Here is a 27851-nt window from a genome sequence, read left to right as displayed (position 1 = left end):
GTGGGACCGGATGGTGCAAGCACTCAGGAAATAATGATAATAAGCAAACAAACGAAGCACTCTGCATATTGGAATATGATCAAAAGCATCGGAAGAGTTGAAGGCACGCAGTTCACGATTGGTCTATGGCGTTCCTCTGCACTCATTCGAACGGAAATGGTCAGCTGACTAAGAGGGGAGGGGGCGGGCAGTGGCTGGATGACTAAGGCAACAAAGCTTTTCCACCAGGCCTGGTCCGTGCACCGGCTCCGAAGAAAACGAGGGAAAAATTGGACACGAACCGACTTTTTCTTTCTCCCATCACAATTCTCGTGTCTCGACACCGTCTGCACTCCAATGATCTCACCATAATTGGCGAATCTAGGTGCGCATCTGCGGCCAGACGACTTTGATCACAATGCCTCCACGAACCGGCTCGTCACTGTCGCCACTGACCGTTGGCGCCAAGTGGTGCGATGCTCAACTGAGCAGAGCGTCACGATCCTGTCCTGCTGCGCAAGTCTCTTGCCAGTTTTCCACAACGTCGCAGCAGCTCAGAAGGTCAAAGGCGCAGCACGGTCTTTACCGATGGCTGAAGGATCCTAAAGGTGGCATGCTATTTCGCGACGCTCCTCAGAATGGTCCGAAATACGTGGGATCGCTGCCAGACCAGCCTTTTCCTCTGAACCCTCTTTTCAGAAGCCAGTCTGTGTTGAGCGAGGAACTGAGGGAAGAGATTTACCATCGAGTCAAGACGAGCAAACACTCGCTTAAGACGGTATCATCTTCTCTGGGTGTCGATGTTCGCCGAGTTGCTGCGGTGGTGCGCATGAAGGAGATGGAGAAGCAATGGGTTGCCGAGGTAAGCTGTTCCTTTTTTTTTCGTCTTTACCCAGTTCCCCCGGGATCAACAAGCATTCTATGATGATCAACTTTCCAAAATTCGATTAGTCTTGAAGACACACTACATGGTTACACCTTTGGCACTGCGAGCCTCTCTGATTAGCTACACTATCTCTCTTCGCAACATTTCTAGACTCTGCGTAGACAACCTGCTGACGACAATCAAATAATAGAAGAAGCAGCTAGCTACACCCTATGCTAAAGCGGTCCTGGGCATGCTTCCCCAGACCATCTTGAGGAAGGAGGCTCAAATTCCCCATGAACCAATCAATGAGATTCACGTACACAAGCTCACGATGCAGCAACTATTCGTCCCCGTGTCCGAGTCACGTCAATTCAACAGAGAGGACGCGGCCAAGGCATTCCACAGGAACATGTTATCCGCCGACCAGCGATCACCTTTAAAGGAGCTTGTGACAATGAGGAAATCAATAGACAGCGGCGTGAAGCCAGCTGAGGCGTTCGAGAAGTTTAAGGAGACAACTCGAGCTGAAGAAGACAGGCTCATTGAGAAGGAGAGGCGGCGTCTGGAAAAGGCGGAGGAAGAAACGACACGCGTGGACACTGGTCGCTTTGAGTTCAGATTCAAGGAGATGAACGTCGAAGCCGCTGGCAAGGACGGCCGTGGCCGCAAGGCTGTGGGCTGGAGATATGGTGTGCCTTTCTATGACCGCAAGAAGGGAGAGTTTAAGCTCCCCACATCGGTACCATGAACACTCAAGTTCAACATGATTTGAGTAGTCTCCGATACCAAGGCACGACGTGCTGGCGAAAGGCTATTCGCTGCATGAACGAGAGAGCCACAAAGGTCTGGTTAGTGCCACTTCCAACATTAGCGTCGGTCTGACAGAGAACCGACGGCTGTAACTACCTACTGTATGTATACATGTAACTGTATGACGTTGATTCAGCGAACGGGCAGCTCGAAGAAGGAGTTCTCAGCCCAAAAAAGACTATCATATTCATCAAAGCAAGTACTTGGTGTGCGAAACCCAGTCTACAACACGGTGACCATCTGCAACATCCACGACGAGGTTCTTGCGAATCTGCTCTATAGCCTTTGACGAGAGGCGACATCTTGTCTGCACAAATGACTCGACCGACCCGTACTCATGGCGAATCAGTTTGAGAGTGGAAAGCATGTTTTCCTTGCTGAGGGTTTTCAGAATTATCAGTGGCGGTTTAGCATAGCTGGGGTAACAAATGATCTATCGCATACCGGGACCCGATCATGCGGCGGGCGCCTTCAGGATTTCCCTTCATGGCCTCCGTGGCCAGCAAGTGGTTGACCAGTTCTTCTTTACGGTCCTGCAATCCAATGTCGGTCAGGCTGTACTCGTGGGCCACGACATCGTCTGAGACGCCGCAGAGGCTGAGAATGAGTGCGCAGATAACGCCCGTCCTATCCTTCCCAGCCGTGCAATGGATAAGCAACGGCGTCGGAATCTCCGGGGTGGCGAGGTGAGACAGAATAGTCCGAAAGGGGTCTTGAGGATGATCCGGCCCTGAAGCGGCGCGCAGAATGTCGGCGTAGGCTTTGGTGAAGCCCTGTGGCCACGTTTTAGGTTATCAACTTCGACGAGGTGAAGATGGCCAGGCAAGAAGTCGAGCGGGTGGTGGGGGGTCCGACGGCCTTTCAGACGTAGACTTGGGACTCTTCACTCACCTCGGTGCCGTTACTGGAATAGTTCTGGTAGCGGAGGGCGATAGCCTCGGGGCCGTAGTCCTGGTCCTGGAAAACGGGGACGAAAACACGGGTGGCACCCGGCCATTCGCGGACGTCGCAATTGGCGCCTGCTTGCGCGAGGCGCTTGAGCTCGACGGCGGAACGCAAGTCATAGACGTGGGTGATACCGATGTCCTGAAGAAGGGCGACGCCTTGGTCCGTTAGGCGCGAAGGCTCTGCGGAGCGGAAGACAATGCCCGGTCTCAGGATGCGGCCCGGCTGAGAGTCAATCGGGTAGCCGCCAGCATCGCGAAAGTTTGGGAGACCAGGAACGGGTATAAAGGGCGGCTTGGGCAACTCAGCCGCGTGGGAATCGGAAGTGGCCCCGTCAGACATTGTGCGACATAGGCAAGATATCTGCTAGGCGGTGACAGGTCGTTGATGTGATACAAAGCCTCTAGTGTGACAGGAGTGTCAACATGGCGATGGCAGCACCGCTGAGCTGGAGAGATGACATGGACGACGGAAAGAGGCTCCGGACCGGGCCGAGCGTTGGAGCGCTCACCGGTCAGGTCCATATGTCCCGAGGTCCAGTGTGTAGGTGTATGTGCGTTGGATCCCCCAGCGCTGGGAGGGGGGCAGGGGGTGGTGTCGCGCGCGGGCATCCGAAGCCTGTTCGTATTTTCTTCGACAGAGCTTCCGAAGCTGGGCAGGACCCTGGGATCCGACCCTGCCTGCGAGTCTTGAATGCCGGGCGGCTGTTGTGTTGTCACTGGAGGCTCGACCGCATCTCCATGGCTTGACGAGGGGTAGATAATAGTGCGTCCAATGATTTACTGCCACAAGGAGTGCTTTCCCAGGTATTTTGCATCGTGACCAGGTCTACGTGCTACTTGCCCGGCTCACGGTGCTGTACTAGGTGGCAGAGAGCGAATTACTCACTCAAGTCGGTTCCTGAGTTACCTAGGTTAGAGAGACTGTGAACTAACTTCTGCCGTCTGCCCATGTGCCATCCAGCAACCTACCATGTAACCTGAAAGCTTAAGCTTGGGCCAGCAGATGTCAGTTCCCCTGTCATCTGTGTGTGCTGCTCTTGCGTCTTCCATTGGCTCGCAATGCACAAGGGGCACGCCAAGTGCGTCATAGGGGACCATTTGAGAGGCGCCATCCAAAATTGCTTACTTTGAAGTCACCAACCAACCCAGGCCTAGGTCTGGACCTGAGACCTTCGAAATGCCAGGGCACTGGGCACCGACACTCAGGGCGTCAAAGCAAGGACGACATCAAGATGCCGATCAACCTGTTTGGTGTTGGCTAGCGTTGAATGGCACGATAACTCACCACATGAGGTAACCTGGCATCGCCTTGGAGAGGTCACGACCCGTTCGCGACCTTCCCTTAGCGCCTGCAAGACAAGACACCCTCTGCATTGCCCTAAAAGCCCTCCCTAACCCAGCCAGTCCCCTTTGTCCACTTCCGCAATTCTCCTCCTTCATCGTCATCCCCAGCCACCGTTGAATCGCCAGGAGTCATACGCTTTTAGCGCCGCCTCCGTCGAAACTCCGTCAAGCATCCGTTGAACCTCGAAACCCCGTTCCGTAACCGGCGGCCCGCCCCGAATCCTCCACCAGCATTCAAAATGGGCCTTTTTGGCATGGCCGCGAGCTATCTCGCCTTCACCGTCCTGCACTTCTTCCAATTCGTCCTGGCCATCACCGTCTGTGGTCTGTACGCCGTCGATCTGCAGCGCGCCAGAAACGAGGGGGTATATGTCGACTCTAAATGGGTACGAATTTCCTAGCATCTCTGGGGGAGGAACGGATGAATGCTCACACACGCCCGATAGGTTTTCGCTGAAGTGGTCGGTGCCCTCTCCGCCGTAACGGCCCTTCTTTACTGCGTCCCCTTCATCCTACGATTTGCTGCCACCTTCTTCTGGGACTTCATTCTTTTCGTCCTTTGGATTGCTCTCTTTGGACTCTTTGGTAATGTACGTTGCCTGACTAGCTAAACTGCCAGACATTGCCTCTGTCTGCTCTTGTTTCGTGTATACTTACCTCGATCGATAGATGTATATCAAGGAAAATGCCGAGGGCGATAAAGATATTCAGCGGATGAAGAATGCAGTATGGGTTGACTTAGCCAACGCACTGCTCTGGCTCATCAGTACACTCGCTTCCGCTGCCTACTGGTGGAGTCATCGGGAACGTCGTACGCGCTTCACTGGCCGTGGCAAAGTCTAGAGGCCGCGCAGGGAAACCTCCCGTGCGAGCATTTCCAATTGGCGCATCTTGTGAATGTCTGTACTTGGACGGACGGTTGCGCTGAAGTTTTTTTTTTTTTTTTTTTTTTTCAGTCTTCACTTGCCTTTGTCCAATCACAGCTGCAAATGCTGGCGTTTGGAGTTGTTGTTATTGCAGATTCGATACCAGAACCTCAACGTGGCTCAGCAGGCTTAGATAAATAACCAACCCGGGCGTTGCCATATTGATGGCGAACGGGTTTCTATCAACTTCTAGTAAAGAGTCTAAGTTCCATCGAACGCGCTCGATGCTCGTGACAGAAACACTCAGGCATGTAAACGAGGACGAAGTCACCGTAGTGAAGGTGCGGAAAAGCAGAGGGTGATCTGAAGATCCGCAGAAACGCAATGGTAGCGATATGTGTAGGATCCGTCGCCGAATGTTCACGGCGCAGCTCTGGAGGGCTCCAGAGAACCCCGGAGCCATGGACGAGGATTAGGCGTGACAACGAACACCGCTGCATAGTATGCAGTACATCGAGGAATCGCACTGATGCCAGTGCGAAGTCGCATGCTTATTGCGACTCATCGTCGGCAACGAGACTCGTTCGATATCAAAAGGCAAACTTATTGACACTGATCTGGTCCGGAGTAGGTACGTCATGCCCGCCCGGAGATGTTCCTCCTAGCTCTCCAGGGAACGTCCCCTGGCACGAGTTCTGCCCACATGCCGCATTGGTCACTGGCGACCTGCAACTTTCCATCAGGGGCTGCCAACCTAGTACCTAGTGTCGCTGGTCGTTATCCCCGTTCCGTCCTCTCGACTACATCCATGGAAGCCCCACAACTCCGCTTCGAGCAGGGCAACCCCATGCCACCCGAGTGACGTAATGGCCGCAAAGCCGTGGTCAACATTTGAGCATTTGAGCGTACGAACACTTAGCACACGACGCTCATTGACGCCCTGTGATGGAAGATTAGCAACAGCAAGCAAGCATGGCGCGGTTCAGGAAAATGCAATTGAAGCTACCGTCAACGTCTACAATCGACAATTACAGCACGGCAATCTCCATTTGTAGGCACAGGAAAGTAGAAGAGCTGGACGTGAGCGCCACACATGGACCCCAATATGCTCCGAACGTGCGAACCTGGCGGACAAGCCTCGCAGTCCGAAGTCACTGTGTGCATGTTTCAAGTCAGCAGAGCTTTGCTGTGCTAGTAAGAGTCGCAGCCAGGTTCCGTGCTGCTTGACTTAGCCGGCAAAAACCAGCAGCACAGTACAGAATAGTGATACTGACTTCGTGGCTGAGGTACCGTACCTACGTCAGGAAACCTTACGAACCTCTAATCCCACCAGCCGCATGCTGCATTAGCAGCCTTGGAGGAGATGGGCGTTGTACCTATCCGTAATACGCCCACGTATTCTGCCCCCTCAACCCCAAAACCCCTCCCGCTGATGGGGGAAGAACAAGCAAGAGGGATTCCGCCTCTTGCCCAACCTGTTGAACTTGGTAGCGATCGGCCAAGAGATCAGCGCTCCGCATCTTGTTCCGGCCTCCAATGCGCACCGAAGCTTGGATGTACGAGTGGGTTGGCTGGCTACAATTTACAAAGGAGCCAAGCTCTAGTGATGCGATGGTACGGACAAAGGGTCCTTCCTTCGTTATAAGGTAAGGTGTCTTACCTACTTGACTGACCTTAAGTAGTGTACTTACTGGACCCGCACCATTCCACTCAACAACCTCCTCGGTACACTTCAGTGGTGGTGTTGCTATTTATCCTCTAGACATTCAGTTAATTGAAGCCCCACATGAACGTTCACCGGCTTGGACCGAGAAAACGTGAAGCAGTCAAATGGTGTAGCAGAGTACCTCGGAAGACACAGAGATTGAGGTGCGCCTCGGGAGTGAAAGAGAAAACTGCTACTGTGCTATAGTGTGGGCGGTCATCAGAACTCCGGTCCCGGGATGCAAACCCTTGTATGGCCAGCCACAAGTATTGGGTGGTTAAGGGCCCTCTCACTTGCAGTACCCTGCGCAAAGCAGCAGAATCAGCGGCTCCGGCGGCTACCATTAACGGGCCTTGGTAGAACTGCAGATGTTTCATCTCTCAAAGGGTCAGAAGGCTTTGAGTATTCTAAGGTACAACAAGGTATGACTACGGGACATGGGAGGTTACGTGCGGGGTACACACGGGCGAGAACCTCAGTCGCTGGGTGACCCTTCGGGGCAGACATCCTGTGGCTGGAAAGAGTGCAGGCCTCCAATCATGGCGCTACGATAGTACTGCCTATAGAGATCCAGCATGGTTTTGTTGCTGTCCGTACTCAGGCAGGCTTGGCCGCCACGCCGCTTGCACGCTCAGTGACGATCAACGCCAGAGATCGACAGCGGCATTTCCAGACGAGACACCAGGAAGAAATGGATGGGAACGTGGGTGAAGTATTTGCTGGTTCAGACGCAAGAAAAAACTTCTTTCGAAATCAATCAAGGCTGTGCTGTGATATCTGACGCTGATACGAGTGTGCGCTGCTGTGAACGGATGAGGTGATGCCGAGTGCGATCAAATGTCAGCCAGGCCAGCTTCACCGATACTTCGCGAGGCTCCTTCTCACAGATAGGTACCCAATCATCTTGGACGACAATGCCGCAGCCCAAGCAACAAGTACGCAGTAAGTACCTAGCTCCCCTCTTTTGGAAAATCGGGCACCTTGTTTTCCCCAATGCAGCAAGTAGTCAGTGAAGCAAGCCACCGACAAGGACCCTGAGGTGGACCCCTTCTTTTCCATGACTTTGATGTATCGGATCACCACCCACACCGCCGCATAAGTACCTTGTGGTAGGGAGGGTTGGAGGTAGATACCATGGAAAGTACCTAAGAATGGAGGCAACCAGGTTATGTGCCGCCACCCTAGTGTTAGTTGAGGCAGTATCGACTTCAGGGAGGAAAAGAAGAAGGCTGCAGAGGCTGTTGTCAGAATGGAGTCGATAGAGCCAGCATTCAGTGCCATCTCTCAAGTCCTGATGCTCTGGCTCTGGTCCAAAGTGGAAAGAGGCCAGGAACAGTGCAAATGACAGTGGAGGACATCACCACCACGTCCTTGCTCTTCAAATTCCGTCCTAAGCATCTTTCGAGGCGAAAAATCAATATCCAATCCTCCCGGCATCTCGGCTCCGACTCCAAGACCAGACCAGACTAGACCAAAGCGCTTGCGCTACAGGCGACTTGGCATTAAATCCAACTCCTCCACGCATGCAAGATCGACCGCCAGAAGGACCACCGGACGACGGGACGACAGGGCGACAGGATGACTGGGACCCATTTGCCGCAACGCCCAAGTCGACGCTGCCAACATCCACATATCCACATAAGCCATTTACACTACCTCCCTACCTCGCCCGCCCGTATTTTGCCCTTCCTGGTCTCACTCAAATTTCTCCAAGGACATCGTGATAAGAGCACAGCATCCTCGATAACGGTGACGAGTCGGCCCCGTTTGCCAACCCAATTTTCAAACGCATTTTCTTCGATCGCGATCGAACCTGGCAGCCCGACAGGAACGTTAAAATACAGCGTCGGCCGTCGTGGACAAGCACCTAGTACGCCTTCGTGCCTTTCCTGAGGGGCATGGGCAAGCCGTTTGAAGAAGGTCCACGATCAGGTTCCGAGAGGGAGGAGCAGGACGGACGGGGACAAGCATCAACAATGGCGAACCTGGGCCGTTCATTCAAGCCGCCAGCCTATTTCTCACGGACGAGACGGCCAGCAATGCCTGGACGGACCTTGTCCAATTCTTCAGACGTGTCGGTGGCCTCTGCCAGCTCTCGATCTGACGACCACTGCGACCTGCTGATGTCTGGACTTAACACGCCGGCGCAAGAGAAGACGGGATTTGATAGTCTCAAGTTGACGTCGGCGCCAGGAGTACGCTCCTCGAGAGGCAAGTCGCACCATTTTGTTTCTGTTTCGTCTACATTCTCTCACTTAATTTCCACCATTTATTTGCTATTCTTGGGCTCAAATTGTTGATCCATCTATGTTCGACTTCTCCGGCACACCATTCCCCTCGTCTTTGCAGCCCCGCCTGTCATGTCCCCAGTTTGACCTTGGTCACAACGCTCCCATGTGCCATCTTCTAGTCTGTATCATGTTCATTCTGTTTCTAATCCCAATCGACCTATTTCGGGGCCGATGCACCGACTGGCGGGGCTGGCCGTTTGTCATTGCAAACCACCCGCGCGGGGGGTGGAAGCCCCTCCTCGACGGGACGCCACCGAGTCAGCTCGTGCACGGGTCCGGCGGCTGGGGCGCAGGCCCTCGGAGGGCATTGGGAATCGCAGTGCAGGGTACCTTACCTTACCTTACCTTGAGCGCGCGCTCTAGTTTGTCGCCACCTCAGATACATAACCCTTTACCCTTAATTCCATCCTCCAAAGTCTCCTTGCTAGCTCGCACTACCCCAATACCGTTGTGCCTCCTTTTCCCGTCCTGCAAGTGTTGCACGGTATCTTGGGAGCTGGCGCAAGTCAGCCGCCAGTCGCGGTCCAGCGCGGGGTTGACTCCGAACACCAGTCAAGCAGTTGTCAGTGGTTGGCGGGTTGTGACTGGTGACCACCTACATTGCCTACCTTACTTAAGGTATTCATCAGTCCGAGCAACGTGATACTGTGGCACGGTGGACACGGCAGCACCTCAGGGTGGTAGCGCTTACTTGATGGACGCCGTCCCGTCAGACCAATCCAGCTGGCCGATACCCGCTCGTTGCGTTACTTGCCGCGTGGGCCTTTTGGAAAAATCGTGTCTCGTGCCTTTGTCAAGGCACGATCAAGTTACAACCTGAGCGTCCGGGGTATCGCAGAGTGCGAGCTCCTTGGGGGCAACGACAACTGGGCCTTCTAACAAGGCGCTTCATTTACTTCAGGGCACCGCCGCCTGGTGTACAATGGCATTGCGTGCAGAGGCCAATGGCTGAGGGCTGAGGGTGCTGCGCTGGGTTGGCTGCGTTATTCTACAACGCTCGCGGAGGGGGGCTCTCGCGCTGCTTGGGCCGGCATGCGACCCCTCACAGGCCCTGTGCCAAGTGCAGCTTCCACACATATGCGGTACATATTTTTGGCCATTGCAAATTCCATGGCTGGACCCTGCACCCATCGTCATCATTCGCGGTCATTCTGCGCTATGGACGGGTCATCCCCGGGCCTAAGCCCTTTTCTACATCCTTCTCGTCTGTCTCGCATGGCTTCTGGGGACCCTTCAACGTTGCGTCATGTTTTTTTGCCCTTCACGCAGTATTATGCTTTCCTCTTTTTTCAATTTTATTTAAATTTTCTTTTTCCCTTTCGCCCCCATTCGATCCAACATCCCACGTTTCCCTGCCCCGCGGAAGACTAACTTGTCGATTACTTAATAGCCGAAAGATCCGCGCCTTCCCAACTTGATCTCGCATCCCTTCAAGCCATAAGATATACCAGCAGCCGCCCAATTACCATTGAGCTGCCGCACTCCCCTCGGAAGATCAATTCAGCACCTACGCACACACCGCCTGAACCTTTGTCTGCCCGCGGCGACGTTCCTGGGTATGTGCATACACCACCTTGCCCATTCTGAAATCCGGCCATCGAACGGGTGTAAATGAGGACCAAAACAACTGATTGCTTGTTCGTAGTGGCTACTTTCCGCTGCACGAAGATCCGAAAGCCCGAATCCATCGTACTCATCCTTTTCATGCCGACGGCGGTCCGCTCCGACACCGCCCTGTCTGCCTGACACGCGATTCCTCCTCACACGTCGAGCCTCACGGCACACCTTTGCCCATACTCATGGCGCCATCATCCCACCTATCGCCCTCGATGGCCCTTGAATCCGATCCGTCACGTTCCAATACTCCCGTCGCCTCGTATCTACCCAGCGGCATACACGACACTCCACTGCCAATGGGCAAGTATTATCCATCCAACTACGAGAGCCGAGGAAGCCAGGATCCGACGAGAATAGGCCCATCTGCGCCTCCCACTCGGGCATCATCCACGAGATCTGAAGGCCACATCCCGACTCGTGAGGGCTTCAGGTCCTCGAGACAAGATTCTGAGGTCCGCCGCAAGCTTCAGCAATACCAACGAGACATGATTGCGCAAGCGAGGTTGGCTGCGAGCGAAGTGCTGGGTGGCGCGGCAAGCCAGAGTAATGCAACCTCTAGCTCCACTGTGACTTTGAATGGGGTACCCTTGACAAACCTGCACCAAATTGGAACGACCGGCTCTCACAAACCAATCTCTCCAAGACTTTTGCCCCTTGGAAGTCCTGGTCCCGTCACGCCCATGAATCTCGAGGGCGAGGATGTAGGTTATTTGGATCGGGGCCGCGATGATGAAATTGCCCGTGTCCTGCGGGCAGAAGAGGAGCGCATTCGTAGGGAAGGGGCGACATCTCCGGCAGTGGAGACAGGTCCTCAGGCTTTTTAAGTGACAAACAGCCGATCGGAGGGCAAAAAGTCCACGTCGGACCGGAAGAGCAGATGGCGTCGCCAAAAAAAGAAAGGAAGAGAAAAAACAGTGGAAAAGTCAAAGGCGAATAGCGTGGCCGGACACGATCGTTTTATGGTTTATGATACCCTCATGGTTGCTAGGTACAGCTGGGCTTGCATCAGACCAAGTTGGTCTTCATCGCGGGTGTGGCCTATATTGCTTCATTCGTATCATGTTTGGGCAGTGTGCCCTTGTGCACATTCCCATCTGGAGTTGGTGGCTGGTTATATTGTACAGAAAGGATAGACGGGCATTGTATTTAGATATTGAAACAACACAAGATGCGAGGTGCGTGGGTTTCAACTTGTCACTAGCCACGTGTGAGTTGACTTCGCGCTTGCCCCTCTACCACTTCATCCCCTTAGTTGCAGGGTCAATTTGGTTAAACACGGAGACGTCCTAAATTTCCTGTGCCTGATGTGTTACCTCTGTACATATACTCATATCACGAATGACGGCGACGATAACAACGGCAATAGTAGTCTCAGAACGGCGACGACAGCAGAGCGGTGTAAGGCATCATAATAGCCACAGGAAAAGTAGTCGTTCTCTGAACACAAATCTAGGTACCAATATGATAGGTAAGTCTACCCTTGGAATAAGAAAGCCAGTTGAGCGATTACTACATCATTCCGTAGATGCCATCCAGGACCTTTTCAGATACACCCAACGGGCACGATCTGTCCAGATGACATGCATCGCGCAGCCTCAGCAGTCGCAAGTTCTCTCAAGGTAGTCAACAAGATATTGGAGGAAATATGGCTATTGGGGTTTTCGTTTAACTACCATGTAGGCATGTTTTGACATGAAACGTAAGACATAGTCCCTCAAGCCGCCTTGCAGTAGTTGGCAGGAAAGCTGCCCTGAATTCCCCCAAGTTCCCCAATCCACCAATCTTGATCGGTCTGTGTCTTCTTGACAATTTTAATCCTATCCCCTTCCCTAAAACTCAAGTCGCCCGGACCACCGGCAAAATCATACTGTGCCACTACGAAATCATCGGGCACCTGAACACGCTTAGCCGGCGGCGGTGGCGGTGGTTTCTTCTTGCCTGCAGCGATGCTACCATTGCCTGCCGAAATTCCTGACTGGTGACCAAAGTGTTCTGATTTGGAAGTCGTGTATGCCGGTGATACTCGAGAGGCACCTTGAGGGCTTCCAAGTGCTGTGGCCGTTGTGAAGTCAGTTGGCAAGCCGAGCTGAACACGGGCTGCACCTGTGCTCCTTGGCTGGGGACTCGGCTGAGGGGACGGGTCGCGAGGGGGCGCAGGCCGCCCAACCGAATTAGATGAAGGAATTCGCACAATTCGAGGTGTGGGGGTGGTGGCCTCGCCGCTCGACGTCATGCCTGAAGGGGTCCGCGAGTAAGGACTGCGAGCTGACGATGTTGGGTTGGGTTGACGCCAGGCCCTGCCGTGGGCTATGCAGCTTATGGATTCTACTTCCTTTCTAATGGGCATGAACGCAGAGGACCATGTCGAAACCACTTGCTCCATTGGAGGCGGTGGGGACGGAAAATCGTGGTCCTCACAGTAATTGTGCAGTACTGTGTAGTACAAGCCAAGAAGCCTGTTTTGTATGCAAACATGGGATGCCAGAAGGTGGGGGATCAATGTGAAAGTGGCTTCGACAATGGGCGGGAGAGCTTCGCGAAGGTGGGTATCTGCGACATTGAACTCCTGCAAGAGTGAATTATTAGCGGTTGTGACATCGCCTGTGCAAGTTTGGTCATGAAGTAGCTCACCTCCGAAGCACAAGACATGTCGAACTCTGCCTTGGACAGCGCTGCATCCTCCTTGGGCGTTCTTCCAGTCTTCTTCTGTAGCTTCTTCACCTTGTCCTCTGCCTTTTCATAATCAAGCCTCTTGTTCTCACGCTTCTTAATGGTCTTCCGGATGGGTTGCAGATAGTCGCGGGCCTCGGTAGCAGGACGGATGACTTGGGCGTCGATGGCTGCGACTTCTTCAATCAACTCGTCTTTGAGATCAGAGTAAGCTTCACGGAGCTTGAAAGTTCGGTCGAGTTGCTGTTGAGGGGTAGCAATGCTAGGTCGGCCATGACCTTCGGTAGCACCGACAATGGGATCGTACAACCCTTCGTATTCCTTGACGATGGCCCACTGAGTAGTTCCGACAGCCACCCAAGAGTCACGAAGCTGCTTGGTATTTTCGATGATCTGTAGCCCGGTGACAAGACGTTAGTTGACTGGGTGGCCAAAGAGGAGGGCAATGAAGTTTTTGTAAGGCAGTTGGCGTTTGTATGTCAGTGTGACGAATATGAAAAACATGGTGGCAAGAGTACCTTCCCCAGCAGATTGTCTGCGTCTTCGTAGTCATGAAGAATTGCGGCGATTTTGGCATTGTCACCAGGGCTCTTGTTCATGAGCTTTCCGAATTGTCTATGCATGGACTGCATTTTGCTCGGGGGAGCGAGGAGGACGGGAGCGAGAGGGTAGATGTGATCAGGCGGGGTATTTCACACGTAGGAATGAACATATGAGTTGATCTGGTGCTTGTCTCTCAAGCCAGCACCACCTGCAGTATGGCAGGGGGGGTAGGAGCAGGAGCAAACAACAACACGGGCGCAGCTGTAGTTGGGAAAGCGCGTGGGTGTCGCGCACAGGCGGTGGTGCGACGGCGGCGGTGTATTAAGTGAGGTAGAGAGGTTTGAAGGAGGGGACGTTGAATAATATTTGAGGAGTTTGCCGATACGATGCCTACCCGGACCTGACAGTGACACTGAGGTGAAGGTGGGCGGGACATGGGGAGAGGACAGGCCACAGGAACAGGGACAGGGGCAGGGACAAGCGGACACCCAGCAGAGCAGCAGCTCGGTTGAGATTGTCTAGAGCGTAATCGCACGGGCACGGCGTGCCTTACGTCCAACAGACGAACATCCGTACTTTGCTAGGTAAGGTATCAGGTATGAAGATGCATCAACCAACAACTTGGAGCTGAGGAAGGATGTTTACGCAACCCCCGGCGGTGTGAGCCAGCCTTGGAACCTTGTCAGGCGCGGAAGCCAACCAAAAATAAAGTAGCGTCCCAACCCTCTGCCCTGAGGGGGTGCTTAGCAGGCCCTGCCCGGCAGCCGGCACAAGTACGGTCCTGGGCGGTTTGAGGCTTGATGGATTTCCACCCTGGCAAGACACTTTCATAAAATGAGTCCAGCCACCTCCTTCAAGGGCGCTGCGACCGGACCAAGATGGGACTTTATGTTTGCCGTCAGCCAGATTTATGGTCCTGGCGCATCGCAAATCTCAGGGTTCCTCTTCGCCCTTAGAGCTGCATGGGGTAGCGAGCACAGGAAGGCCCTTGCGGGGCGGCCATGTTCGTCTTAAGGTTCCTTAGTACGCCTGGGTGCCGTGTGTATTACCCTGGCACCTTACAGAGTACATTCAGCCGCAAGGCACACACCTAGGTACCTACGGTAAGGTTTACCTAAGTTTGGTGGGTAGGCACTCTAGGTCACCTGACCTGGCGTGCCTCTCTGCCGTCTCATGTCGCGTCGCGTCCTACCTATGTTTCTTAGCCCCCGTCACTTCTCATCACGGCCCAACACTCAGTATTCGCCGTAAAGACGGCCATGTTCCAATCACGGATATGGCGACCAGGATGCCTCTTAACAACCGTCATAGCCAGCCCTCGGGTCTACCGGCCTCTGCTCCGGTCCACGAGTTCATCTGCTTATTCACCCATGATCTGAAGCGCAAGCAAAAGCGTTGGCAAGATGGTCGCCTCAAGTTCCACACCTTTAACAAGCGCATCATGGTGTATGATGAGAGGGGGAACTTCATCGGCGACATGCACTGGAACGAGGACTTCGCATTCGGCGAGGGCGAGGAGTTCAACCTGGAACGCGGCGCCGTCATTGTACAGGTCGCTGAATGCATTGGCACCAAAGACCAGGATCTTACCGACCTCCTCGACAAGAGAGCCCGGGACGTGGAGCAGCGTCATTCTCACTTCTCTGCTGCCAGCTCACCCCTCTCTGCAGCTCGTCCTTCGCTGCTTCCCCAACTACAACAACAACAACAACAACAGCAGCAGCAGCAGCAGCAGCAGCAGCAGTGGCGGCGGCGGCAACAACAACACCAAGCACAGCAACAACCGCATCCCCACTTCAAGCAACGGCACTTGGCCGATGTTTTCAACACTCCGCGTGGACCGCAAGGAAGAGCGGTGATACCTACCACATCTCCCTACGAGGATCGCATGGCGGCCCAGGCTCCAAGCTCCCAGGACGAGGACGCGAGGCCAGCAAAGAGGAGGAAGAGGGACGTGTCGCCTCCGAGCAAGTCTGGCTATGCTCAGAATCTTTTCGGCACCACCTTGACTCTATCATCGTGGTCGGCTAGTGCATCCATCCGCAGCCAGCCACTGATAACACCCATCAACGAAGGAAGTCGTTCTGCTCGCCCCATCCGAGCAGCAAACATTGCCCATGAACCGTTGCCTGCTGCGGTGGATCTCACGATTGATGTACATACGCCTTCGAAGACCTCCAGCACCAGGGCATTCCAAAAACATCAGGCTGCTTCTGGTCAGCCCAGCGGAATTCCCAAGACCAAAGCTATCGCAGTCGTGAAACCCTGCGAAGTGTCGCAAGCAGACCCAGTACTGCGGGTTGATCAATTGCCCCGCAGCTCCGACGAGTTTCCAAGATCAACAGAGCATCCGCGGGAGAAGGGCACCCAATCTCAAAAACCAGATCGTTTCACTATAGACGAGGTTTCTTTCTTAGCGTCGACAATGACAGGCGATATGGCGCCGTCCCTGCGCGAAACCCAGAAGCCCAAGAACAAAAAGGCCCATCACAGCGGCCTCTGCTCTGGCAAGAGCAGCACGAATTCAAAACCATCACGACGATCCACCGAGGATGCAGTCAGAGAAGGCGAGTGGACGAAGTGCGATGTTGTTTCCACAATTGCTGTCCAACCTGATACCCCAGACGAGCCCAAGGCAAAGCTACGAATCAAGTCCAGGCAGAAGCGTGGCTTGTTGATGGTATCAAACGTGTCAAACAGAGCTACATCAAGAAGCCCCGCCGACTATAACAGAATGTCGGAACTTGATGCGACAACGGACAGAATGACGGTGGCGTGTGAAGATACTTCATTGGTCGTTCCCAGAGTCAGTTGCAGTCCTAATATCGAACAAGGTGATGGTCTTCCGGTCACTGCAAAAGATCAGACGATACGGCGCAATGATAGAACGTCGATCGACTTAATTAGGAGTGGCGATGGGAATGATGGGCTGCAGCAACGGTGTGAGGGCCAGAATGACAACCAGTGGCTGCAGGCATCTCGCGACATGGATACGACGACCTTGCCCGACGCAGGCATGGTCTGTCGACACTCTCGGGGGCAAGGGGGCCAGTCTATGCGTGATGCGCATCAGGATACAGAAGCCTGGAGTGTTCATGTTGGGCCTCGACTGGCATCTCTTGGCCGGAGGAGCGTTAAGAGCAAGGAGATAATTGGTTCATTTGACCAGAGACAATCGCTGTCGCGTGACGGATCTTCTGAGCCAGAGTCGAGCTTCTTCCAAGAGGTCAACAAACGAAAAAATGAAAGGGCACCCAGATTCTCAAACAACGAAGGAGTCAACGTCTTACAAAGAGAAGTGCCGAAATCAACGAAAGGAGCTCGACTCGTCAACCCGGCTACCAGAGGGCGTAAGGCGGCTACAAAATCTGACGCCGCCGGTGCCGTCCCACAATCTTTTATTTCAGCAAACTCGAGCTTGGCATTCCCCAGTGTCACTGCGTCAAAGCCCGACTCTGACAAGAATACCGGTACCGAAGAGGCGGACACGTCTACCGTACATTTACCAGGATTCTCCAAAGCGAATGGCGGACCGTGGAGCAGAGAGGCATACGATCTGTTGGGGTGTGCAAGGCCTGGCTAAGTGGAAATAGCGCCGAATGCGAACTGAAATTCAAACCGAGCCTACACCGCTGACAGCGTACGGTCTTGACGGAAAATCTACGAATAGAATTATATCAACGCAATACAGCCAGCATACGAGTCCAATTCACTGTCAGCGTCTTAATTTGTTTTGACTGCTCTCTCCAAGGATTGCAACTTTGCCATGTGCAAGCTAACGAGGCATTGTTACTTTCCCACCTCGCACTCGAGGTGTGGTTTGCCGGCCGTTCTCAGTTGCTACTCGACATCCTGGTTCGCAACTTGGGCAGCCATGGTAGGCTTGGGGAAGGGGTGGCCGGCTTCAGCCTCTAACTCCAGTCTTACACTTTGATCCACCGCTTCCAGCAGACCAGAAAGGTGCGAGCTCCCATCCAAGCTACACTCCATGTTAGGAATCGACAAGTTCACCTGGCAAAGTGGCTATCCTCATGGTGACGTTCTGGTATCACAACCGCGAGGGGAAAGCCCCATTCATTTTAGCCACATCTCTACTTGCTACTTCAGTGCAACATGGCAACTAGGCCCACTGCCTTTCGTTCCAGGGATCGACAGGCGCGGGGCTGCGTCCCTACAGAATCACCACTCGTCTTAGTTAGCAAGATATGCCCTTGGCTATTGGGAGACAGGTGAAGAATAATCATAGGGATGTCAAGGTAGCTGTGAAAACTGGGACGGAACCTTCCTTGCGATTGAGCAGCTACGATCGCACCATACTCCCCGGTATAGAAATCTCGAAGAACTCGGCCCACTGGAGGTACGAAGGCGTGAACGATCAAACGAATGAACACCTGAACTGCGAAATGCCTAGTTCAGCTTCCAAATGGCTACGAAGGCTCAGGAGTTCAGCGAACGCCCTGTTAAAGGTTCTTTCATCCCCAACATGCGGGGGTCCCGACAGAAACAACTTGGTCAGGCGCCTTCTATCCTAACGTATAAATCGGACAGATGCAGTCTTAGGTTTGGAACTGAACACACCTTTGTCTGTTGAACGTACTACTCTGCCAGGCTTAGTCGATTTCGACACCGTCGACCATCCATTCGCTACTAGCTCAGTAACGAGGACGATGAGGATAGGCATAGTGAAGAGGGTAAGAAGGGAAACATTAACAATGGGGTAGTACATTTTGTAGGAATGATAATAGTAATTGAAACCTATAGAGAATATAGCAGTAATGAGGTCAGTAGAGAACCTCTATTATGTTCGTACCCCTTGCAGCCTGCGTTTATCTAGACCTTCGGCTGGCGGGTGGGCTCAACGCGCGGCAGAGTCATCTTTCTTAATATTGCCTCGTGAAGTTCACGATTGCGACTGGGAGGGCCGGGCCTTCAAATTGCGAATCCTCTTTTCTGGGCAACGAGAGAAGCGCTCGGTAAGAACATAACACTCATCATAGTCATAAAGACCGGTGACGCGGTGGAATAGGCCTGTAATGTGCGAACCAACGACCTAGCTGACATCAGCCTGGGCAGCTCCTGTCTTGTCCCAAAAAGTGCGCGCAGTGCAAAGGAGGACTGTTGATGCCCGCTACACCTAAGCATTTGCTGTATCGCAAGCCAAAGTCTTCCAGTATCCTGTTTTTCTTCGGTCCTTTCCATGATTTGAGCCGGAAACCATACAGCTGTGAGTCCAGGGCGAGGATTACGAGCAGGGGGTTGGAAAGACGAAAGAACGATAGTGCAGGGTGTGGCATCTTGCTGACATTCAGAAAACATCGAAAGTACTCAGAACGATGTTCTTGCATGGACGCGGTACGTATCCCAAAAGTCGCCTGTCAGCATTGCAGCATTTTAGCCCGCCCTCCGCCTAAAGCTGCATGGCTGGTGCGAACGTCCAGGAGCGGCCGCCATTGGCTTCGAGGCTGACTCACAGTCACGTGACAAGAGCCAATTCGGTCGCCGAAAATCTTATGTCTGGCGCGCTGGAGGTGGATCTGGGCAACCAATTAGAGAGTTTCTAATGGATCCTTCGGCCCCGATCTGCGGCTATGATTGGCTGTGCTACGAAACGGCGTCGCGAGGGCGCTAGTCCATTTTCATCTCGCCGACGAGTTCAATCAATACCACGGACAGGCTGCGCCTTGCCGGGTATACAAGGTACCAGACGATGCTGTGCACATGAGCTGCCTCAACCTGAAATACCTTCCATGACTCCCGCCCGCCCATCCCGCCCAAGCCTTTCCACTTCTTCCTTTTCTCGTTACTCTCTTCGTCGACTTTGATACGCCGAGTGATAGACTCGCTGAAGCTACTCCTAAGTTGGAGACCTTCCCCCTTCCTCAGGCTTACCTCCCTTCCCATTGGAAATCATCAATACCCTATCTCATCTATCTGGGCCAAAAAACGATCCTACAGTAACACGCTCTGAAGCTTCTATCGTCAAGAACGTAAGAGTCTCTTGCCGCATCGAATTTGTTCCAGGTACGCAAGCCTTTCCGGTCATGTCTGCCTGGCCCGAACCAACCCCCCCCCCCCCCCCCCACACGCCGGCCGGCGGATACCTACCTAAGTAGTGCCAGGCCATTGCACACGGGGAACTGGGATGGTTTGAATTAGATGCACGGCAGGGACGGGCTGCAAGAACCATACCGTAGAGGCTTACAATCTCTCAGACGAATCGATTCAGCCAGCTCTGCAACAAAGAACCGACCTCTATCCCAAGGACTTGATTGTCCATCACAATATCGTCCACGTTTCGCCGCTTCCTGTCCGTAGCTTCCGCCGTCAATCAGATGGCGGCCATGTCTCGCAACAACTCCGTTGGCGCTCTCCAGGGCTTCTCAATCTGCCAACCGTTCCTTGGCGCCTCCCTGCAGTTCTACCCTGCTTTGGGTACTCAGCAACTTGACGACCTCATCAATGCCTATTTTCCTGGACCCGCCTCCATCAAAGAGAAGAGGGCCACCGTTTCGATGGATTTCTTTGAGTACTCCCAACTTACAGGAGAGACCTTCAAGTATTATCCCGTCGTGACACAGGCAGTGTCTGCCGAGTCTAGCCCCGTGCAGGATTCCGGCTACGACTCTAACTTCGTTTCCCCTGTCATTTCGGACTGGAACTGGTCCCATTCGACGCCAAGCACTGTATCCGTGTCAACTCCTACTTCGGTAGCCCAGGAGATGAAGCCCACAAAGATCACAAAGAAGAGTGCTTCTGCCGCCGCCAAGCCACAAGCCAACGACTTCTCTCATCTCCCAGGAATGAAGATCATGACCAAGGATGGCCGTGATGTCACCAATTCTGCTTCTCGCGGCTGCAAGACGAAGGAGCAACGGGATCACGCACACCTCATGCGCATCATCAAGGCCTGTGATGCTTGCAAGAAGAAGAAGGTCCGGTGCGACCCAAGCCACAAGAAGCGTACCGCAGCTGCGCAGGCGCAACCCGCCACCCCAGCTCGGCTACCGAAGAAAGCCAGAACCTCGACTGCACCAGGTACTCGTACTGTCAAAGACCGACAATCGCAGCATAACATATCTCCGTCCTTGTTTACTGAGCCGATCTTACCTGCTCTTGAGGTTGCCGACACATCTTTCGACTTTTCCGAATCCTGGGAGTCCTTCGTACAGTATGACGACGAGGCCGTCAATGTCACCCCCTTCGACTACGACTTCTTCTTCGACCCGGCGGGCCATCTCTCTCCACAGTCAAGCCGTTCGCCCGCGACGCCCTCCGCCATTTTCGATCAACTACAAGCCAACCGCGACATCCTCCAAACTGTCTCTGTCGCCGATTCGTTCGAGAATGCCGCACTACGTCCACCGACGCTACCGTACCTGGATGCATCAGGACCGGCCAACAACTACGTCGATTTCAGCTTGTACTCTCCTGAGCCGAGCTTCTTGGACGACGACTCTGCTTTGGTCAACGAAATTGGTGCCTCCAACTTTGGTCAGGCTTCGTCTTTGCGCCCAAGCTTGACCCAAGATCGCCGGTCTGTAAGCCTACACGATGCCGAGACAGGCAACCTGGCCCAAAGAGCTGCGGTCAGCACAGCTGGTTCCGGCGCCTTGACATCACCGCAACTCCTCGAAACTGCATATGTGGATCATGGGCATATCTTAACATCAGGCGGAAGAGCACTCCCCTCATTTTCAGAGATTGAAAATGTCTCACTGGTGCGCACTTCTGACTGCCTAACTTCAATGTTCACGCTGACAGTGGAACAGAACCTTGGCGCCTCCTCCACCATCCGCCCAGATGCCTCCCGAAGCCGGTCAGCACAATCACCGCTGGTGACATATAGCAGTCATGATGGAGCCCTATCGCACCAGTCCGCCAGCGACGTTACTACGAGACTGACTTCCTCTGCCCGCGCTGCGCTGGCCAATGGTTCCAACACGTCACTAGCAACCGCAAATGGCGGAAGCTTCAACGCGTCTCCGGTTCGAGCAGTGCCAAGCCAAGTACCGCTATCCACCGTTGCTTCTTCAGATCGCTTCTCGACACTGGTCGAGGAGCAGTCTTATTACGCGACTACCACGGCGACAATTTCTGGTGAGAGGGTTGGCGAGACCACGACCACGCCAGTACGTGGCGCGCGGGTTGCCAGCACATCGTCGGCGATTAGTCGTGGCACGTCTGCGCCGCTCAGCTCCCGGTCTTCGCTCACTAAGGTGACTGGAGTGCAGAGCGCGATTGAGGCCATGGTCGGCGATCATGTAGTAATCACATGTCGCGCTCTTGTCGATCAGCTGTCCATGACACAGGCACTATTGTCTGCAGTACTGATTGTGGCAGTTTTTGGCAAGATTGGCACTTCACTGGAAGCCCGAGCACTTGTTGGTGGCCTTGTCCAGATCCTCTTTGGCCTCGTTATGTATGAGGCCTACTACCCTTACTCAAGTCTCCATGGCTTGAGACCGCAACAGAGCCGTCTCAGTACCACGCCAAAGCCGCAAGGCTTCAGCGACAGCGCGAGGCTACTCTCCTGCGTCAGCACGAGACTACGACACACCCGTCGCCAGAATGCCGCGGCAAACTCCCGGGCGAGCCCGGCAGTTGGGCCCAGGCTTCTGGGCTTCGCGCGAGTGCTCTAACAGGCACTTCGTTGACCAGTGGCTTGGATGGATGTTCCTGGCTTCTATGGACAAGGAATGAGTTGTAGCGTTTGCTGATGTTTATGGGAGCGTTGGTTTCTGAGATACCCCTCTGTTTTGATGAGATATGATTGCCCAGCGAGGGCTGCCATGTCAGCTTAATCATCGGGCAAGACGGTCTTGCTGATTGCGCAGGTTGGAAAGGGAACATGTATATCCTGCTAGTTTGTGTGGTTAACAATATACTGTCTTGCTCACATTTCTATCTATGATAACAAGAGATGACGTGACACGATGGGTGTAACCAGCAGTTGCTTGTTGCACTTACTCACTTCTTGCAAGCCTCCTTTATCGACTCCTTCGTGGCATATATGTATTTACTGTAAGATCGGTAAGCCGAGTTGAACTGTTAGAAGCATAATTTGGCATTTTCAAATGGTCGGTGCACTGCTTAACAGCTCGTATCACGTGATCGAACACGTTCCCACTTCATTCCTGCAAAGTTCATCTCACGATGTCACTAATGGGTTGCTTGTGCACTCCAAACTTGGTTTCTCGGTATCGACCACGAAAAAACTTCACCATCGGTAGGCTTGGGCAGAAGACTTTCAGATTGAGGCCTGTTTCTCGCCATAGGGGGTAGTCATTATGACTGAAAACTGAACTCCTGGGCTTACTTGCTTCCCACCTGTTTCAGTCCCCTTCTTTTCTACCTTATTTTTTTCCGCCGGCAGGTTTGAGTCGCCATTGATTTTCAAGTCTGTCGCCTTAGACACTACGCTTTATCCCGTACTTGTCTAGAGACTTTTATCGGAAAGACCAACAAAGACCTTTTGACTGAAAAGCTTACGGACCAGGTATTTGGTGCGGTATTCCCGTGCCCGATCTCTGCCTTGAAAGGTCGATGCTGACCTCTCCTTACCTTAAGGCTTTGATGAGGAGGAACGCTGGATCAGATGACCTAGACAAGCTGCGGATTTGAGAGCAGTCAAAAGAAGATTGTGTCAGGTAGTGTTGATTTCATCAGCAGACCACTTGTTTGCACAAAAGAGGTGCCTGAAACCTGGAGCCTGCCTGCTCTTCTGCTTTACAAAGAGGGAGATAACCCAGCCCTTCAGGCCCAGGCCCAGGCCCACAGAGGCTGCTCCTGCACCTGCAAGTGCGCATCTAGGTAGTGTTGTTGCTGTCTGGGATCTTTGCGGTACCTGCCCAGCCTGTCCAGAAGTCTTGGTGAATGGCAGGCATCGACGAGCCTGCCAAGATGGGCAATATGACGAAGGCGCCTTCCACAACGGGATCGACCCCGAATGACTCCGAGTCACAGGAAAGGAGGATGCAGCGGTTTTCAACAACTGGGAAATTCCTACAGACAGTCTTCGCCCGTCTCAAATCCCCCTTCTCTCCCAACACCAAATCTGCTCCACCCCTGCCCTCACCATCACATTCACCTTCACCTCCATCCGCCCCAGCAGCGTCTTCCCAGTCACAATCATCACCACCCGGAGAAAAGAACTTGCCACCATCATTGGAACAATCGAAAATGGCCGATGTCGCACCTCGAACCATCGTTTCCCATACTCAAGACTCAGCCGCAAACCCACATTCTCCGAAGACCATGACCGCTCCTGCTTTGACCAGCGACAAGGAGAATCAAGTTCCCCCAACTGCAGTTGTCGCTCCCACTGCCGCCTTGAACCGCCTCTCCGTCGACGACGCAGCCTCTCGACCTCGGTCGTCCGGCTCCATCAACCGTGACCCCTACACTCCTACCGGGGAAAAGCGCATCCATCAGGTCTTCATGGACCAGGCTCTGGATATGGTAGGTCGTGGCTATTCTTGGATGCCACGTGATGACGAGGTTGTTCAACGCAGTGGCTGACTTTTCCTGCAGGCCCGTCTGGCTTTGAGGACGAACGAGACACCCGTTGGCTGTGTTCTCGTCCACAAGGGAGCCGTCGTGGCGAGAGGCATGAATGCAACAAATGTTACTCGGAACGGTACCCGGCATGCTGAGTTCATGGCACTGTCCGCCCTTCTCTCCTACGGAGCGGGCAAGTCTGAGAAGCCGGCCGATGAACAATTCGACTCGTCAGCCGACCAGCGTTCTAAGTCTGACACTCAAGATGACGACGACTCGGACTTGTTCCCTATGGACGATGACTACGTCAGAAACGGTCACCTGTACCCCTACGGTCAGAAGCTGCACCGAGATACTCAAGTCGCCCGCTCCATTGTTCGGGAGTGTGTTCTGTACGTTACAGTCGAACCCTGCGTCATGTGTGCTGGCCTTCTGCGACAGCTTGGCATCAACAAGGTCTATTTCGGCGCTGTCAACGACAAGTTTGGCGGCACCGGTGGCGTGTTCAGCATTCACAGGAACTCAACCAGCTCGTCCAATCCTACCCCTGCAACAAAGCCTCTCCAGGTCTCCACTAACGCTAGCAACATCTCCCGACCATCTAGCTCTTCGTCGAACAAGAGCATGCTAATGGGCAACCGCCAAGCAACAGACCAACCCGGCGATGGTGGCAACGTTGAGCGTGGGTTCGAAGCAGAGGGCGGATGGGGCCGTGACGAAGCTGTCAGTCTTCTCCGGCGTTTCTACGTCCAGGAAAATGGTCGCGGTAAGTTCTCGTTGCCATTGAAAATCTGTGGCAATGATTCGTCTACTAATACATCCCACAGCACCGGTACCGCGAAAGAAGGAAGGCAGGGCTGCGCGACTTGCTGCCATGGAACAAGCTGGAAGCGAAGCCGTCACAACGGCACCAGCCGTATCCACCGACGCTGAAGCTGCAAGCCCCCACGATACTCAGGACGGCATTGTTGAGTCTGCAATTGGCGCGATTGCTACTCTCGGCAATGGCGAGGATGTCAGGGCCTGAACCAGTTCGTACGTCATGAGAGCCACTCGCAGTATGTCCGGGAAAAACACCCTACCAAGCCAGTAGCAAGCACCACGGGTGAGATATTCACCTTTCTCATTACTGCTACTGTTGTAAATTTAAAGCAAATAATGCTGGACACATGTCCATGGTCGGGTATCCTGTCCAAGTAACAAGCAAGACATTCGTACTTTATGTTTATAATTTCCAAGATCCTCCCTTACTGATACTACTCAAGATGACCTGTCACCCCGCGGTGAGATGGTCTCGCCAACGTCCTTGTCTTTGCCGTTCACCGAGCCACCCTGGTCAGAACTGGCCGTCTTCTCCAGGGGCTGAGGCTCCTCGGCGACGTTGCCGCCATCTTGGTGGTCTGCACGCCAGAAGTCCTTCTTGCCCTTGATGAGACGTCTAACCCACGGCGGAAGGATGCCGCCAGGAATGCGCCACGTCCAAGGATCTTTCTCGTCCTTGTTAGGGGGAACTATACGGCCAAAAGAGGCCTTCTCGATCACCCAGACTAGGGTGTTGATCAAGATGTAGCTGCAGACACCACCAATCAGGCCATCGGCGATGGAATATGTGAAGGGCATAAGAGCCATAGTAATGAAGGCAGGGACAGCATCGCCCATATATCTCCAATTGATCTCGGTCACGGCCCGGACCATCATGGATCCAACAAGAACCAAGACGCAGCCGGTAGCCCAGGATGGAATAGAAGCGAAGATAGGAGCAAAGAAGACTGATATAAAGAAGCAAAGTCCAGTCATCATTGCAGTGATGCCAGTCTTTCCGCCCTCAGAGATGCCGGCGCCTGACTCGACAAAAGCAGTGACTGGGGGAGTGCCGAAGAGGGCGCCAATCGAAATGCTAAGGGCGTCAACCATGTAAGCGACAGAAGAGCCCTCGAAATCCTGCGTGTCCTCGTCGATGAGGTTTGCGAATCGAGCCATCGAGTACAGCGTGCCGGTACAGTCAAGAATATCGACATATAGAAAGGTGATGAGGGCAAGGCCGAAGGCGCCACTGTATCCGGCAACATTCCATTCCTGGACATTGAGGGTATGCTGAATGGGGTGAAAATCGACAACCTTTTTGAAGAAGTCGAAGTTTGAGTCCCCGACAGCAGTGTAGGGAAAGTAGGTAACGTCGGTCCCGCGGGGCCAGGAGATGATGCTGACAAGGATGATGCCAGCGAGTATGGCGCCTTTGAAGCGGTACATCATGAGCATGACGGTCAGTATGCCACCGCAGAAGATGCCAATCCACATGGTTGGACTGCGCATCTTGGTTGAAGAGGGGCAAAGGCCGTCCACCATGAGGCCTTGCTCACATCCGGCCAACTCTAAGGGGGTGGAGGTGGCACCGACGATCAGGCCGATACCTTCGCTGTAAGTCAGACCGATCAGGGTGAGGAAGAAGCCGATGCCGACACCGGTGGCGAGCTTGATAGAGCGGGGAATGGCACGGGCAAGCCACTGGCGCATCCCAAGCAGAGCGAGGCCGAAAAATATGAAGCCCTCAATGAAGATGGCAGTGAGGGCGACCTGGTAGGGAACGGCGCCGGTCCCGTGGTAGCCGACGACAGAGTAAGCGAAGTAGGCGTTCAGACCCATGCCCGGCGCGCAACCAACGGGCATGTTGGCAAGCAGACCCATGAAAAAGGTGGCCAGAGCAGAGATGGCGGCGGTAGCAGTGACGATGTCGCGCTTCACCTCAGCCACGCACAGCAGATAATCTTCGTCCTTGTCGCAAGTAAAGTCATCGGCTGTACGAGGGCAAACACAGGTGCCGCCGGTATCAGACACGATGGACGAGTTGACGGCAATGATGTAAGCCATGGCGAAAAAGGCGACAAGACCAGCACGGATCTCGGTGAAGAAGTACGAGCCCTTACGCTCTCGGGGCTGCAGTTGTTTCGGTTAGTAACCGCAGTTAGATATTGGGCAAGAAAACCATCCAGTCCTGCCATCCTCGCGTCTGACGGCGACCGCAACCATGAGAAGCAGGCGAGCCGAGCTCAACGCCCAATGGGATAGTCAAGGAATGATCTAGGGGCACTGCGACTTACATGACCGGAGCCTTCAAGTTGGAACCACCGACCGACCGGGCTAGCGGCGATCTTGGCATTGGCGTTATGAATCCACCCCATCTTGCACAAAATTTTCCCCCCTCCCTCTTCAGCGTTGGTGTCCGAGGAGAGATCAGACGGCCCAGTCTACAGGCCAGGGGAAAGAAAGAAAGAAAATGAAAACGAAGAAGAAAATATGACCAGGTGTCGGCGATCAAAAGCCGATAGAGTCTGATCAAAGTGAGAAAGGTGGCAGCGTAGATTTTGGTCGCCGGAAAAGCAAGCGTGAAAAGCAAGACCGGGAAAGCCTCAGTCAACTTGACACCAGCGATAGGTAGTTTGCGAGGACGGCAGGAGGTTCCAGTGCAGCAAATCTGGTTCGAGATCGCACTGCCGACGAAGACCGGACAACGACAACGGTGATAAGTGGGTAGGAGGAGGACAAGCCTAGAGAAGCAGCAAGCTGTCCGAGAGAGCGGCAAGACGTCAGGTTTTTATCAACCTGCTGCGTAGAATGCGCGGCAGCAAATTCGGAGGAGGCAAGGCCGATGGACAACATCCAGCCAGTCAGTCCCGTTATCAAAGAAAACTCGAGCCATTATTTAATAGCGCGAAA

General features: G+C 53.8%; 8 protein-coding genes across 8 annotated transcripts; 5 read left to right on the top strand and 3 right to left on the bottom strand.

Moving 5' to 3' along the window:
* Positions 1-397: 397 nt before the first annotated feature.
* On the top strand, positions 398-1595 carry CGCS363_v012425 (37S ribosomal protein S35; the record flags this gene model as incomplete). The annotated part of the gene is made up of 2 exons (XM_036644274.1): positions 398-841; positions 1056-1595. 2 exons carry the CDS (start codon positions 398-400, stop codon positions 1593-1595), a joined length of 984 nt encoding a protein of 327 aa, XP_036490483.1.
* A 252-nt stretch (positions 1596-1847) lies between these two features.
* iphP-0 (Tyrosine-protein phosphatase) lies at positions 1848-2944 on the bottom strand (the record flags this gene model as incomplete). The annotated part of the gene is made up of 3 exons (XM_036644273.1): positions 1848-2034; positions 2102-2430; positions 2549-2944. The coding sequence occupies 3 exons, from the start codon at positions 2942-2944 to the stop codon at positions 1848-1850; spliced, it is 912 nt and encodes a 303-aa protein (XP_036490484.1).
* Positions 2945-4187: 1243 nt separating this feature from the next.
* CGCS363_v012423 (uncharacterized protein) lies at positions 4188-4791 on the top strand (the record flags this gene model as incomplete). The annotated part of the gene is made up of 3 exons (XM_036644272.1): positions 4188-4334; positions 4395-4538; positions 4618-4791. The coding sequence occupies 3 exons, from the start codon at positions 4188-4190 to the stop codon at positions 4789-4791; spliced, it is 465 nt and encodes a 154-aa protein (XP_036490479.1).
* Positions 4792-12141: 7350 nt separating this feature from the next.
* CGCS363_v012422 (Regulator of cytoskeleton and endocytosis) lies at positions 12142-13729 on the bottom strand (the record flags this gene model as incomplete). Its single annotated transcript, XM_036644271.1, has 3 exons — positions 12142-12993; positions 13059-13490; positions 13616-13729. 3 exons carry the CDS (start codon positions 13727-13729, stop codon positions 12142-12144), a joined length of 1398 nt encoding a protein of 465 aa, XP_036490480.1.
* Positions 13730-14928: 1199 nt separating this feature from the next.
* Positions 14929-17223, top strand: CGCS363_v012421 (Uncharacterized protein; the record flags this gene model as incomplete). The annotated part of the gene is made up of 1 exon (XM_036644270.1): positions 14929-17223. The coding sequence occupies one exon, from the start codon at positions 14929-14931 to the stop codon at positions 17221-17223; it is 2295 nt and encodes a 764-aa protein (XP_036491118.1).
* A 2758-nt stretch (positions 17224-19981) lies between these two features.
* CGCS363_v012420 (uncharacterized protein) lies at positions 19982-22279 on the top strand (the record flags this gene model as incomplete). The annotated part of the gene is made up of 1 exon (XM_036644269.1): positions 19982-22279. One exon carries the CDS (start codon positions 19982-19984, stop codon positions 22277-22279), a length of 2298 nt encoding a protein of 765 aa, XP_036491227.1.
* Positions 22280-23819: 1540 nt separating this feature from the next.
* TAD2-0 (tRNA-specific adenosine deaminase TAD2) lies at positions 23820-25164 on the top strand (the record flags this gene model as incomplete). The annotated part of the gene is made up of 3 exons (XM_036644268.1): positions 23820-24098; positions 24171-24903; positions 24965-25164. The coding sequence occupies 3 exons, from the start codon at positions 23820-23822 to the stop codon at positions 25162-25164; spliced, it is 1212 nt and encodes a 403-aa protein (XP_036491115.1).
* A 233-nt stretch (positions 25165-25397) lies between these two features.
* CGCS363_v012418 (putative xanthine/uracil permease) lies at positions 25398-27316 on the bottom strand (the record flags this gene model as incomplete). Its single annotated transcript, XM_036644267.1, has 2 exons — positions 25398-27071; positions 27236-27316. 2 exons carry the CDS (start codon positions 27314-27316, stop codon positions 25398-25400), a joined length of 1755 nt encoding a protein of 584 aa, XP_036491114.1.
* Between the last annotated feature and the right edge of the window lie 535 nt (positions 27317-27851).

This window comes from Colletotrichum siamense (assembly GCF_013390195.1).
Source record: "Colletotrichum siamense strain Cg363 chromosome Unknown KSG_Cg363_contig08, whole genome shotgun sequence".
Classification (NCBI taxonomy): Eukaryota; Fungi; Ascomycota; class Sordariomycetes; order Glomerellales; family Glomerellaceae; genus Colletotrichum; species Colletotrichum siamense.
The sequence above is the reverse complement of the archived record's forward strand: the minus strand, read 5'-3'. Positions and strand labels throughout refer to the sequence as shown.